Below are 13791 nucleotides of genomic sequence, written 5' to 3' on the forward strand. Positions count from 1 at the left end.
AACAAAAGTAGACGAATCCAAGAAAGATTATGCACTATTCACTTTCAATAATGTACACATATACCCCATAACTAACATTTTTAAAAAACATAACCTAAGAATAGCATTCAGAACTACACACAATAGTACCAACATCATACACAACGTCAGGACAATCAACAGCAACAACAAATACAACCACTCAGGGGTATACAGTATCAAATGTAATAACTGCGAGACAAGCTATATCGGACGTACCGGTAGAAACTTCCTAACCCGATATAACGAACACATAAACGCGGTGAAACACAATCATTTTTCCTCAATAGGACAACATGTCGCAGACTATAAACACAGTTTTACAAACATCAAAAACGATTTGTAAATCCTAAACATAAACCCCAAAGGCCCCCTGCTCAAAATAACAGAAGAATTTTACATCACTCTAGATCAGTACACCAATCCAAATTACAACATAAATGAAATCACAGAAAAAACTATCATCATCTTCAATACAGTTATCCCTGCCCTAAAAAACCCTTACCTTAAGTTAATCGATAAACAGAACGCGACACGCAACAGAAAAACACCAAGCAACACACCCAGCTCCACCCCTACCCCCACAACAACAACTCTCCCTACCCCTCCTTCCCTTCCCCTCACAGCAGCTAGTATGAGCCCAAGAAGAACACGAAGTAGTACATTACAAGCTCGCACGTCAAACACAACTCAGCTACACCAACAACAGTAAGTACATATTCCAATTCACACACATAACCCTTAGACATTCCTCCAACACAATATCACTTATAACTCAATCTTATCTTCCACAGATAAACATAACATCATTGCACAGCTACAAATGGGAAAGGAGCCACTACTTTGAACCCAATGTCATCCAAATTTACAGACGCCACAGGACAACATGATTTGGTTCCAATAAAAGGCAACACACACAGCAGAGCTGAACATATTTTAGTTGAATTTCATCCATACATTTGGCACCTTTTTTTAAAATTGGAAAGTGTTTTATCCCACATACACACATGAAGACAAAATCTTTTACCCATGCAATTTTATAAACTCCAAGAATAGCAGCTGAGTGTACAACTGTAAATAAGACTTAAATACGGAAGTTAGTCGATGTATTGACCAACAAGCAAGAACGAATGTTCATATGCATGAAGTGCTTTTATATATTGTATTTATCTTGTACATATATATTGTACCAGGAAAAGTTTTTGGGTAAAGGGCATGAGTAGGACCTCAGGGAGTGGAACTTGGTTTTGGAGCCGATACAGAGTAGGATAGACTCGCAGAGCGAATAATAGATGGTTAAAATTTTTTTTTTTTAAAACAATTTATTAATTCTTCACCCTGCAATATGATTATTGGACTCAAATCTGGCATTGAAATTAAAAGTTTGAACGTAATCTTCCTGAATTCTGTTCATGAAAATGGAATAAATATCACTGATTCCAAAGTCTTTCATATGTGAGAATATGAGGTATTGAATTTCCACCTAAAGTCTTTCTAAACCTAAGCACACACTTGTAATTGTAAGTTGATATGAGAAATTAAATTTCTGTTAAAAGTTTTCAGTTTTCAGTTTGTAAACCTTGATATATAGCACACTTGAAAAGCCTAAAGTCTTTCTGTGAGATACAAAAATGAAATTTGAAATTAAATTAATCACTTCTGAGAAATTATGAGAACTCTGAAATATTTGTTCACACGCGGCACTGAAGTTTCCACTGTTCAAAATTAATGAAAAAATTTTAGTCAGTTTGTTACTACTCACTTACTGAAAGAAATGTTGCTACAAATGTCGAAGGATGGACATCTGGAATGTTCCGTGGAGAATCAGGATCGGCGATGTTCCCTTAACACACCATGTTGACGTTCCCGATGAGGTGATGACGGCTGGAACTGGATCATGTAGAATTGCAGCTTGTTAGGGTGATTTTTCGCACACGAAAAATTCACTTAGTGCGAGTAGTTATCACTGACACTGTCATTTACTGTTGAACACTATTCATGGCGTAATTGAACTTAAAGACGTTAAATGAAGAATCACAGTCCTTCCTGTATGAAATACTATTTAAAGTCGTTACTGAAACGTTCATAATTACACAGTTTACACTTGAAAAGGCAAATCATAGTCTATAATCACAGTCTTTGAACACAGTCATTAAGTCACTAAGGATTATTTTCTGCTTATCTTGTTATTATAACGTCATATTACCTCAGAAAAAGTTCTTAGTTTTCACCCAGATTACTACTGTAAGTCGTATACTGATGTGGCGTGAATAAAGAAATACAGTTCAATACTCGAAAAGAAATGAGTTCTGGTGATTCTACACATTAGTTTCTGTAGAAGTTCAATATCATTTGAAGTAACCTAAGTCTACACGTAATGACATATTCTGTGAACGTTAAATATTTGATATTTGCACTTCAATAAGTTCACTCGTATTATATTCTCAAATGTCTTTAGAATTAGACTGTAGTCGCGACGCGATGTACTAAATACAGTGCGACGTCTTTTATAATTCTGTCGGCGATATAACTTCGTGTTCCGGAAATGTGACGGCAAGTACTTTCACCGTGACTGCGCGAACATACTGTACGCGGGTCGGTCTCTCCTCTGTCTCACTCACACACATCTGTATACTCGTCCTTGTACTGCTCTGCTCTGCTGGCTAGCCTTGACATATATATACCAGCGCTGGGAGGGGTAGCATCTCTTGGCCATGTGACCGTGAGTGCGTAATTTCTTTTAGACTTTAAATTATTATAACTCAACAACCATGGGATGAATTAATTCGAAATTCACAGGGATTAACTTTTATGACGTCCACTACGATTCAGCGTTTGTCCCGTTGAAATTGGTTAAGGCGTTGAAAAGCAGGCAAAAGAAAATTCTTTTCGAGAAATATATCTAGGGGAGGTGAGCTTCGAGCGACAGGTGACGTCACTTGACTCCGCCTAGTGCACTCGTGGAGTCTGGCACATACTGGAACATTCTTTACATAGATGTTCGTACGTCGGTCGGATCTTTTATGCTGGAATAACGTTTCTTTCGATTGATATGGACCAGGACCTAGGCTTTCCTGGTACAATATATATACACTAGCAAGATACCCGTGCTTCGCTACGGTATTATAATGAAATTTATAATTGAATGCTTAACGTTTTATATAATAATCCGCCGGAATTCGTGATCTAACTCGTTTTCTGAGAGAATCCGCCAAAATTCTTGATCTGACTCTTTTTCTGAGAGATTACGGCAAAGTTCCTCCAATTCTTCAATCTTTCTTTCCAGCAATCGATTTCGTACTTCCCAGGCTAGGTCCAGGGATTCCACCCGGCCAGTTGGGTCCCTAAACATTTGCCATCTTTTCCCATAAGCATTTTAATATGGATGAAATCCTTGAGGAGATCCGGCGTGGTGTCGTCTTGGGTGCCTTGGCGGTACTGAACCCGCGGCCGGACTGCATTCGTAGTCATTACCTGGCCAGGACCCGTTTCTAGCGCGCTCCGCACATTTTGACGACGGTCCAAACATTATTATTCTTATTCTTATTATTATTATTATTATTATTAGATATTCTGGACTCCACAGCAACATGCAAGACCGCTGCATGGCTGTAAATTACATCTCCTGCCATTGTCATTTTTGACAATGTGACCAACACCATTGTCACGCGTAGGCAAGTGTGCGGGATTTCTGGCGATACGAATGACATACTTCCGTGCATTATTGATCTTATTATAGAGGTGAACAATTTGACGGTCAATCTCATTCCTATGGTTTATTTCAAATGTGTTTAAATTTTTATTTATATGCCAGGAGAATCTACTGTAATCTAAGAACGTTCTCCGAAGGAAAATATGGCTGTTGAAAACGAACCCCAGGAAAGCTTAAAAATGATCTGTTTATGATCAGAATAAGTACACCGAAAACCTACAGCCTGTTTCCAGTAATTCGACAGGGTCAGGAATGGAATGAATAAAGCCCCATCTAGCGGCGACAATAGGAATTATGCCGGTAGCCGAAGTACTCCTCTGGGGCAATGATCGGTGAATGACAAATGAAATGAAATATTGGACAGTGTTGCTGGAATGAATGATGTCAGGGAAAACCGGAGTATCCGGAGAAATCCCTGTCCCGCCTCCTTTTGTCCAAATGGTAATACTAAATTCCCATGAAGGGAATTAGATATTTTTCCACCAATAGAGCATATCAAAAATCAGATCAAAAATTGGATGTATGGCTTTTCAGGCGTTTGCTCTATTAACCAGCATTTCGTCTTAGGTCTGACACTAGACTCGTCAGAGTGGGATGTGTCAGACCCTACCCACTGATGCTGGGGTGTATGCAGTTGTACTTATCAGAAGCCTCTTAAGTGGCACAGTCTGATAACGGCATACGGGAGATAAAACTCCACAATGGAATTAATGCCCGCCTAGCAATTCCAAATGGTAATACTAAATTCCCATGAAGGGAATTAGATATTTTTCCACCAACAGAGCATATAAAAAATCAGATCAAAAATTGGATGTATGGCTTTTCAGGCGTTTGCTCTATTAACCAGCATTTCGTCTTAGGTCTGACACTAGACTCGTCAGAGTGGGATGTGTCAGACCCTACCCACTGATGCTGGGGTGTATGCAGTTAGTATTACCATTTGGAATTGCTAGGCGGGCATTAATTCCATTGTGGAGTTTTATCTCCCGTATGCCGTTATCAGACTGTGCCACTTAAGAGGCTTCTGATAAGTACAACTGCATACACCCCAGCATCAGTGGGTAGGGTCTGACACATCCCACTCTGACGAGTCTAGTGTCAGACCTAAGACGAAATGCTGGTTAATAGAGCAAACGCCTGAAAAGCCATACATCCAATTTTTGATCCTTTTGTCCAGCACGAATGTCACATGGAGTGACCGGATTTGAACCACGGAACCCAGCTGTGAGAGGCCGATGCGCTGCCACCTGAGCAACGGAGGCTCCTTATAAGTACATTATGAACAGTAAAATCAATTGATCTCACCTCCTTTTACACCCCACCGCCGTTAAGTTGATTTCCCCTAAAAAAAAAAGAAAATTAAAAGAAGGCATGTTTCTTTATGCTTAAAGGAGATTCCAAACACCAATGTTCACGTCTATTACCTTCAGTTTTGAGATATAAGTATCCCCATAAAAAAAATTATCTTTTTCCCTTCCTTTCACATTCCTCTCCCCCCCCCCAAGTGAATATTCGGGCAAAAAAAAAAACACTTGTTTCTTTAATCGTAAAGGATCTTCTAAATATCAATTATCACGACCCTAACTTCTTCAGTTTTTGATTTATGTGTCCTCATGAAAGGAATTCAACTCCTTTTCACTCCCGTCCCCCAAGATGGTTTCCCCCCCAAAACGCGTTTTCTTTGGTTTTTAAAGGAGATCCAAATACCAATTTTCACGTCTGTAAAAACTTTAGTTTTTATTAGATGTATGTATTCTCATACAATTAAGTCAATTAATTATTCAATTCTTCACCCCCCCCCCCCCCACTTCACTGGATTTTTCGAGAATAAGTCTTTCTTTACTTTTAAAGCAGATTACAAATATCAAAATTCACGTCTGTAATGTCTACATTTTGTGATATCAGTTGCCTAATTAAAAGAATTCAACACCATTTTCAGTCACTTTTACAGCCCCCCCTCCACCCAAGTGGAATTCCGAAAACTAAAAATATATGTTTCTTTATTTTTAATAGAGATAAAGAATACCATTTTTCACTTCTGTAACTTGTTAAGTATTTTTGAGATATACTGTAGAAATTCTCATTTTGAAATTTCACCCCCTTTTAGTTCCCCTTAAGTGGAATTTCCAAAAACAAATCACCTATGTTTCTTTACATTTACAGGATATTCCAAATACCCACTTTTTACGTCTGTAACATTTTACGTTTCTCAGATATTCTGTAGATATAGTCTTTCAAAAAATTCACCCCACTTTGTCACTCCTGTTTAACCGCCATTAATTGGATTTTCCAAAAGAAAAAAATACGTGTTTCTTTATTTTTAAAGGAGTTCCCATATACAAATTTTCAGTTCTGTAATATCTTCAGTTTTTGAAATATATGTATCCTCATTAAAGGCATTCAACCCATTATTCACCCTTTTACACCCCTCCTATTGGGATTTACAAAAAACAAAGAAATACGTGTTCTTTTATTTGTAAAGGAGATTCTAAATACCAATTTTTACATCAGTAAACTTTAAAAGTTTTGAGATATAGACATAAAACATTAAAAGTTTACAGATGTAAAAATTGGTATTTAGAATCTTCTTTAAAAATAAGGAAACACATATTTTTGTGTTTTCAGAAAATCACAATAGGAGGGGTGAAAAAGGGTGAAAAATGGGTTGAATGCCTTCAATCAGAATACCGGTACTTATATCTCAGAAACTGATGATATTACAGACCTGAAAATTGGTACTTTTGATCTCTTATAAAAATAAAGAAACACGTATTTTTTTTTGTTTTTGGAAAATCCAATTAATGGGAGGATGAAAAGGGGGGTGAATTTTTAAAATGATTGCATCTATATCTCAAAACTTTTAAACTTTACAGATGTAAAAATCGGTATTTAGAATCTTCATTAAAAATAAACACGTATTTTTTTGTTTTCGGAAAATCCCAATAGGAGGGGTGAAAAGGGGTGAAAATGGGTTGAATGCCTTGAATGAGGATACTTATATCTCAGAAAGTGAAGATATTACAGACCTGAAAATTGGTGTTTGGGATCTCCTTTAAAAATAAAGAAACACGTATTTTTTGTTTTTGGAAAATCTAAATAATGGGGGGGGGGGTGAAGAGGGGGTGAATTTTAAAAATAATGACATATACGCCAGTTCACGCTAAGACATACCCCATTTGTACGTGACTTTTTTTTTTTTTTTTGCTACTTGCTTTACGTCGCACCGACTCAGATAGGTCTTATGGCGACGATGGGACAGGAAATGGCTAGGAGTGGGAAGGAATCGGCCGTGGCCTTAATTAAGGTACAGCCCCAGCATTTGCCTGGTGTGAAAATGGGAAACCACGGAAAACCATTTTCAGGGCTGCCGATAGTGGGGTTCGAACCCACTATCTCCCGAATACTGGACACTGGCCGCAATTAAGCGACTGCATTGTATGTGACTAAATGTACATCATCATCATCATATAGCATTCCTTTAACAATACAATCTTAATCAAAGCTTCATTATATAAATATGTATGTATGGTTCAGCTGAAGATGACCTTGTATATGAGGTCGAAACGGGTCCTGTAGCTTAATATATGCAATAAATAAGTACTGATTGGTGGAAATCCCTTCCTATTTTTAATTGGGGAAGATTATAATAAGTGTTCCTTCTTTTGGCATGAGTATTATGTCACACCAACTCAAGTTAGGTCTTCTGGTGATGATGGGATAGGAAAGGGCTAGGACCAGGAAAGGTGTGAAAATGGGAAACCATTTTCAGGGCTGCCAATGGTTGGTTTCGAACACGCCATCTCCTGAATGCAAGCTCACAGTATGTGACCTGAAGCGTGTAGCCAACTTAATTGGTTTACACTGACAGTCACATCGTCAGTGGAACTGGGTATCCATTTCATCAGAATGATATAAAACCGAAATATAATTCAGTACAGACTTACCATGGCAATTGTTGTTTCAGTTGAGAATAATCCATTTTTTGTTCTTGTTTGTATAGAACAAAAATGAATCTCTGATATCCAGTGCCACGAGCAGGAAATGGCTGCAAATAGTCCCATATTACCTCTCCTTTGCTGATTTCATTTCCAGGAATATTACCTCTGCAATGAAAACAACACATAATATGTTAGTTTTAAAAGTCAGTTTTATTCATCTGAACTTCAACATAATGTAAAGTTATGTTATTTTGGATGAGTCCCACTTAAGGGCGGCAACATCACAGTATGAAACTTCACCTTCAAGCAAGCCAATTGTTCATCTCCATTCTTACATTCATTTATGATGCACCCTTTTAACACGAAAAAGGCATAATGATTCTTGGAGAAAGGTTTACAGCCTGTCGATTCTGATTTTTAAATTTTTTTTTTTTCAATTTGCTTTACGTCCAACTGATACAGATATGTCTAATAGCGACAATGGGATAGGAAAGGACTAGGAGTGGGTACGAAGCGACCATGACCTTAGTTAGGCTACAGCCCCGGCATTTCTATAGTGTTAAAATGGGAAACTATGGAAAACCATCTTCTGGGCTGCCGAGAGTAGGGTTCGAACCCACTATCTCCCGAATGCAAGCTGTAACCCAAACCACACTCTGATACATTAACTGCTTGATTCCTCAACAACCCTCCATTTATACATCTAAGGTGACAGTCCTAATAACACTGCTTGTCATACACTGCTTTGCATTTCCCTCCTTTGCCCCAGGAATTAACCAGGTACTCATTTTTGGGGTAGGTTGGTTGGTTGGTTGGTGATTACTGTTTTACGAGGAAGTACAGTGGGCAACCATCCTATATTAGTACTAATCAGAGGGGAGAAATGGAAGGGATCCGACACTTCAAGAAATGAAGGTATCAGTCAAAGAAAGGCAAGGGCCTTTAAGGATGTGAACATGAAAGACTCCCCAGACCTCGCAAACCTAATGCGGTCGGGGTCAGGAAAGAACAAGAGTTGACCAAGGGAGGTTGGATAGGACAGACAAAAGTGAGGAACCTGGAGCAAGTAAGTGGAAGCAATGCCAGGATGCGGCTAAAAGCCCCGAAGTTGCCAACCCATGCTCTCATCCCCACCCACAGGGGTTTTTTTAGTGTAGGCTGAGTGAACCTTAAGGACCGTGCGGCTATTTGGAAGAGGAAATATTGTTTCTAAACTCTCAACTTCCTGACGGGCATTCAAACCCACCTCTTTCCGAGTGAATCATGCATGCCTTTACCACCTTGACTGGGCACATCCTCTGTATGTAGGCCGATAAGTTAAATTAACTGTGAACTTGAATCTGTTAACAAGCTTTAAACATATATGACAATAGAAACTTTTAAAAGTGTGACTATCTATCTATCTATCTATCTATCTATCGTATTGTTTTTAGTGCTGGGAGTGTCCGAGGACATGTTCGGCTTGCCTGGTGTAGGTCTTTCTATTTGACTCCCATAAGTGACCTGCGCGTCTGGATGTGGGGTGATGATGAGAATGAGGTAGGGAGAGGGTGAAACGTGGTGCCGGCACACAGCCTACTCCTGTCGAATAGCACCAAGGGATCTGCTCAAAGCTTTACGTCCCCATTCGACGGACGAATCAGCGTCATATTCTCTCACTCCATATGAACACTGCGGAGAGGTTTGGAATTTTATCCAGTCTTTGGCATGCAATCTAGAGATTAGAATTGTATACCACAATCTCCCCTACCCTGCTGGCCAACATTCTGATGCTGAAATTGTTTCCGACCAACGAGACTCGAACTGGTTAACCATGGTGTCGGACCCTATAGACTTCAACGCCTTAATGATCATGGCCACCGGGCGGGCTACAAGTGTGAGTGAAGCTGTTATAAGCTTTGTTATAATAACCACAACTATGTTGTTGTATAATAATTTTTGTACTCCCGATTATAAGTTTTTGATTTGGTGTGGCTACGTTTATTATGGACAAAATACTGCAATGATGAATGGAAAAATTAAAAATACTTATTGGTAGTTAAAATGGCTTAAAATGTCTTACAAAATATGTGAATATGCTTAAAAACATTGGTCCACTTTTCACTGAGTACAGTTGGAGTGTGTAGGACATTGTTTTCCTTTGAGTGTCCAGCTTCTTATCACCAGGTATAAAACTCTTTTTGAAGTTCCTTCAGTACTTGTTCTAAAGATTTGTAAACTAGGTTGTTTATCTTGCTTTTATTTATTTGCCTTCGGAAGATACACTGTTGTGTTGGGAGTTTCAATGTGTTCAAATTCATCTAAATGGGTAGCTTGCACACGATCTGTAACTGGCAGAAAATACGCGAATGTCATTAAATGTATTTTAGTTTTGAATTTTACATGTTGACTCGTGTTAAGAAGTTGGGGCGTTAGGAATATTCTTAACCTACCGATACTTGGTGTACGTCCTTACTACGAGGACGGTTTGAAAAGTTCTCGGAATCACCGCTAGATGTCAGTGCTAGAGCAACAAGGTTCCCGCGCAATAATCACACATCCTTTGTGAGTGAACACGTGACGCATCAGTGCTCTAGCTGCAGGAGTGTGGTATTGATGACTCTTTGTTGTTGTTCCCACGTAGTGATTTGTGACAATGGAAAAAACTGAGATTCGAGCAGTGATTAAATACTTTGTAAAGAAAGGTATGAAAGCAAAGGAAATTCATGCTGACTTTCAGAACACACTGGAGGACTCTGCTCCTTCATTTTCAACTGTTGCCAAGTGGACCAGCGAGTTTAAATTTGGTCGGGAGAGCTTGGATGATGATCCGCGTAGTGGACGGCCAAAAAGTGTTACGACCCCAGAATTTATCGCAAAAGTGCATAAAATGATCATGGAGGATCGTCGATTGAAAGTGTGGGAGATTGCTGAAGCTGTAGGGATGTCTTTTGAACGGGTATATTATATTTTAACCAAAGAATTGGGTATGAAAAAATTATCCGCAAGATAGGTGCCGCGGCTCTTGACATTGGACAATAAACGCACCAGACTGGAAATGTCCGAACAAAGTCTGGCCCGTTTTCAGTGCAACCAACAAGATTTTTTGTGCCGGTTTGTGACTGCAGATGAAACTTGGGTCCACTACTACACCCAAGAGACAAAACAGCAGTCAAAGCAGTGGTAACATGCTGATTCACCACCACCAAAGAAAGCAAAGGCAGTGCGCGTTCGGCCGGAAAGGATGGCCTCAGTTTTCTGGGATGCAAAAGGCATTCTGCTGATAGATTATCTTCCTACTGGCCAAACAATTACAGGGCAATACTATGCAAACCTCCTAGACCAACTACAGGAAAAGATACGCGAAACAAGGCCTGGTTTGGCAAGGAAAAAGGTAAACTTTCATCAGGACAACGCTCCGCCGCACACAAGTGTTATTGCCATGGCAAAACTTCATGAACTGGGGTACGAATTGTTGCCACATCCACCTTATTCACCTGATTTGGCACCATCAGACTTTCATCTATTCTCCAAGCTGAAAATTTTCCTCGGTGGATGGAGATTTTCTACAAGGGAAGAACTGACAGCCGAATTGGAGAGGTGTTTTGCAGGCCTGGAGGAATCTCATTTTCGAGATGGGATCAAGGCATTGGAACATCGCTAGACCAAATGCATTAGTTTACAGGGAGACTATGTTGAAAAATAAAAGCAGTTCCACCGAGGTAAGATAATTCTAATACATTCCGAGAACTTTTCAAAGCACCTACGTACTCTCACTGCCGACCGGGTCAGGGATGGAACGAATGAAGCCCCCATCCAGCGGCGAGGATAGGAAATGTGCCGGCTGTTCTGGGTGTTGGTCTGTGTCCACCATCATCGACCTGGTGAAGCAGTGGTGTGCCATCGCCTGCTTGCTGGCGTGATCCGGTGGGGGAAGGGGAGGCAAGGGTGTGTTGTCATCAGCCATTTCTCGGGGGGGTTAGTTGTGACATCATGATGTCACACTTGTTGGTTTGTTTGCTGAACACCTTTGTTTTATATTTAATAGTTCTTTGTATCTAAGTATGTATTCATAAAGGGGGTTTCCTTGTTCATTCCAGTCCTTATTCTCTGATTTATCGAGACACACTACTCATATCTTAATTATGTAATATCAAGTGTTGAACAGTGTGGGTAGTCGTGACTGCTGTTTTAAGAGGAATTAAAACCAGTCTGTTCACAGAACATGTGAAAGATCGTTGCGCATGACATTACTTGGGAAAAGGTGGAGCCTGGCGGCACACGATCCTTTTATTTTCTCTCAGCTAGTCTCAAGAAGAACGTGAGAAAATAAAGATCGCACTGAAGGTCTTGCATACCATTTCGTGCATACGCACATTTTCTAATGTGAAGCACCTGACTTCTTTTCGGCTATCGTTATTTAGAGTATTATTAGAGTATTATTAGTATGGAGCTTTTTATTTTCAGTGTGAAAAATAACACATTCACCCATTTTGACATGTTCTCTGCTTCAAAACTAACAGTCAAAAGTGCTGTATCAATTGTAACCGTACAACAGGGTTACAGATTCCATTCAGTATTTATTATGATGATGATGATGATTATTATTATTATTATTATTATTAACCCGATTCATTAGATGTTATATTCTGTTTCTCATCATTTAGACTGTAATAATTAGGTATCACGTATATTATTGTATTTAATCATAGGTTAAGGGAAATTTGTTTGTAATTATTCTGTATTGTAGTAAGTGAGATTTGTTGGTTTCATATTGTCATGCTGTGGCTTGTAACTTTGGCTAGATGAGCTGGCATAGTATTTTGCAATCGAGGCTATGTTTAACTGGGAATGTTGTGTGCAAGTAGATTTCCCGGTGACGCATTCAGCATAGTCATCCTCGATCCGCTTGGGTACGCTTAGACAACGCGTGACTGATGACATCAGTGCGTGGGCACGTGATTGCGACCAAGTGTCAGTATTCGCCAGCTACTGTATGTTGAAGTGGAAGGGATGAAGAGTGAGTAGGGAGATGAGTCGTCATCGCGAGGTTATACAAGTTGATGCTACGATGGGGAGAGGTATTCAGTTCATATCGTTCAGATCATATCGTGCAGGTCATATGTAACAGTCAGATGTATCAAATGGAAGAAGTGGTCTTAGTGTGATGGTCAGAGCTAAGAGTTGTGTTTTCAAGAGGTCTTGTAATAATCGAGGTGGTCTACAAGTGGTGGTTGTATCCGAGCAGAGACGGGTACTATGCTGATAAAGAAACATCATCTTCTTGTGAGGATGGACTTCACAAGATGTTTCAAGAATATTTTCCAATTTCTTATAATATATTGAGTGGACGTAATTACATTGGAGCTCCCTACACGCGTACATGGTATGTAGGCCAACTCCTTGTTATATAAGAAGATAACAGCAGACGGCTCCCGACTTCAGCTCACAGGTTTTCCCAAGAATTTCAAGTTCAACAGCGGTGTATGCAGACAACAGGTAATTAAAGCATCAGACATGTTATGCATTCATAACATGAAGAAGAGTGTAATCAGCGGCGATATCACATCTCACTTCAAGTTCATGCCAATAGCTTTTTTTGTTTAGATTAAATTTTCCTTTTCTTAGTACCGCAAATCTCACGATATATTTCTTTTGTTAAATTAAAAGACGTCAATGATTGTTCATTGTGACGTAAATTATAGTCATAAACTCAGTTTTATTTTAATTATAATAAGTGATTCCAGTTCCATGTACAATCCTCAATTGTGGAAATGCAAGAGTAATTTAATATTGTCCTGATCCATATCCCTGTATATTGCCAGATATGTGTGTTTATCACCTCACACCTTGAGATAATTGATATAAGAGGTATGCTCTACCGAATTTTGTTGTTTTCCTTAAAAAAAGCAACTGGCGCTCAAACAAATGTTATTTATATTGTGTGGAAGATATGAAGGTATAAGAGTAGTGGTCAGAGTAGCCACAAAGTGTCGCCAGCAACGTGGGACTCGAAAGGTTCAGAAAAAGTGTTTCTGAATGGCAATATACATAGATCAGTTCTTTTAATGAGTACGCACATGTTAAATTCACCGAGTAATGTTAGGAAGGTCATTTTGTTGAAGTTTGTATTTAAGGGGTAAT

The 13791-nt window shown here is 39.2% G+C and overlaps 1 protein-coding gene across 1 annotated transcript in view; it reads right to left on the reverse strand.

Annotated features, from left to right (window-relative positions):
* mRpL38 (mitochondrial ribosomal protein L38) overlaps positions 1-13791 on the reverse strand; it is a 49586-nt gene that overhangs the window by 10528 nt on the left and 25267 nt on the right. The window contains exon 5 of the mRNA XM_067138805.2: positions 7675-7833. Within this exon, the coding sequence (XP_066994906.2) occupies positions 7675-7833 (159 nt within the window). The remainder of the gene's footprint in view (positions 1-7674; positions 7834-13791) is intronic.

This window comes from Anabrus simplex, chromosome 1 (genome assembly GCF_040414725.1).
Source record: "Anabrus simplex isolate iqAnaSimp1 chromosome 1, ASM4041472v1, whole genome shotgun sequence".
Taxonomy (NCBI): Eukaryota; Metazoa; Arthropoda; class Insecta; order Orthoptera; family Tettigoniidae; genus Anabrus; species Anabrus simplex.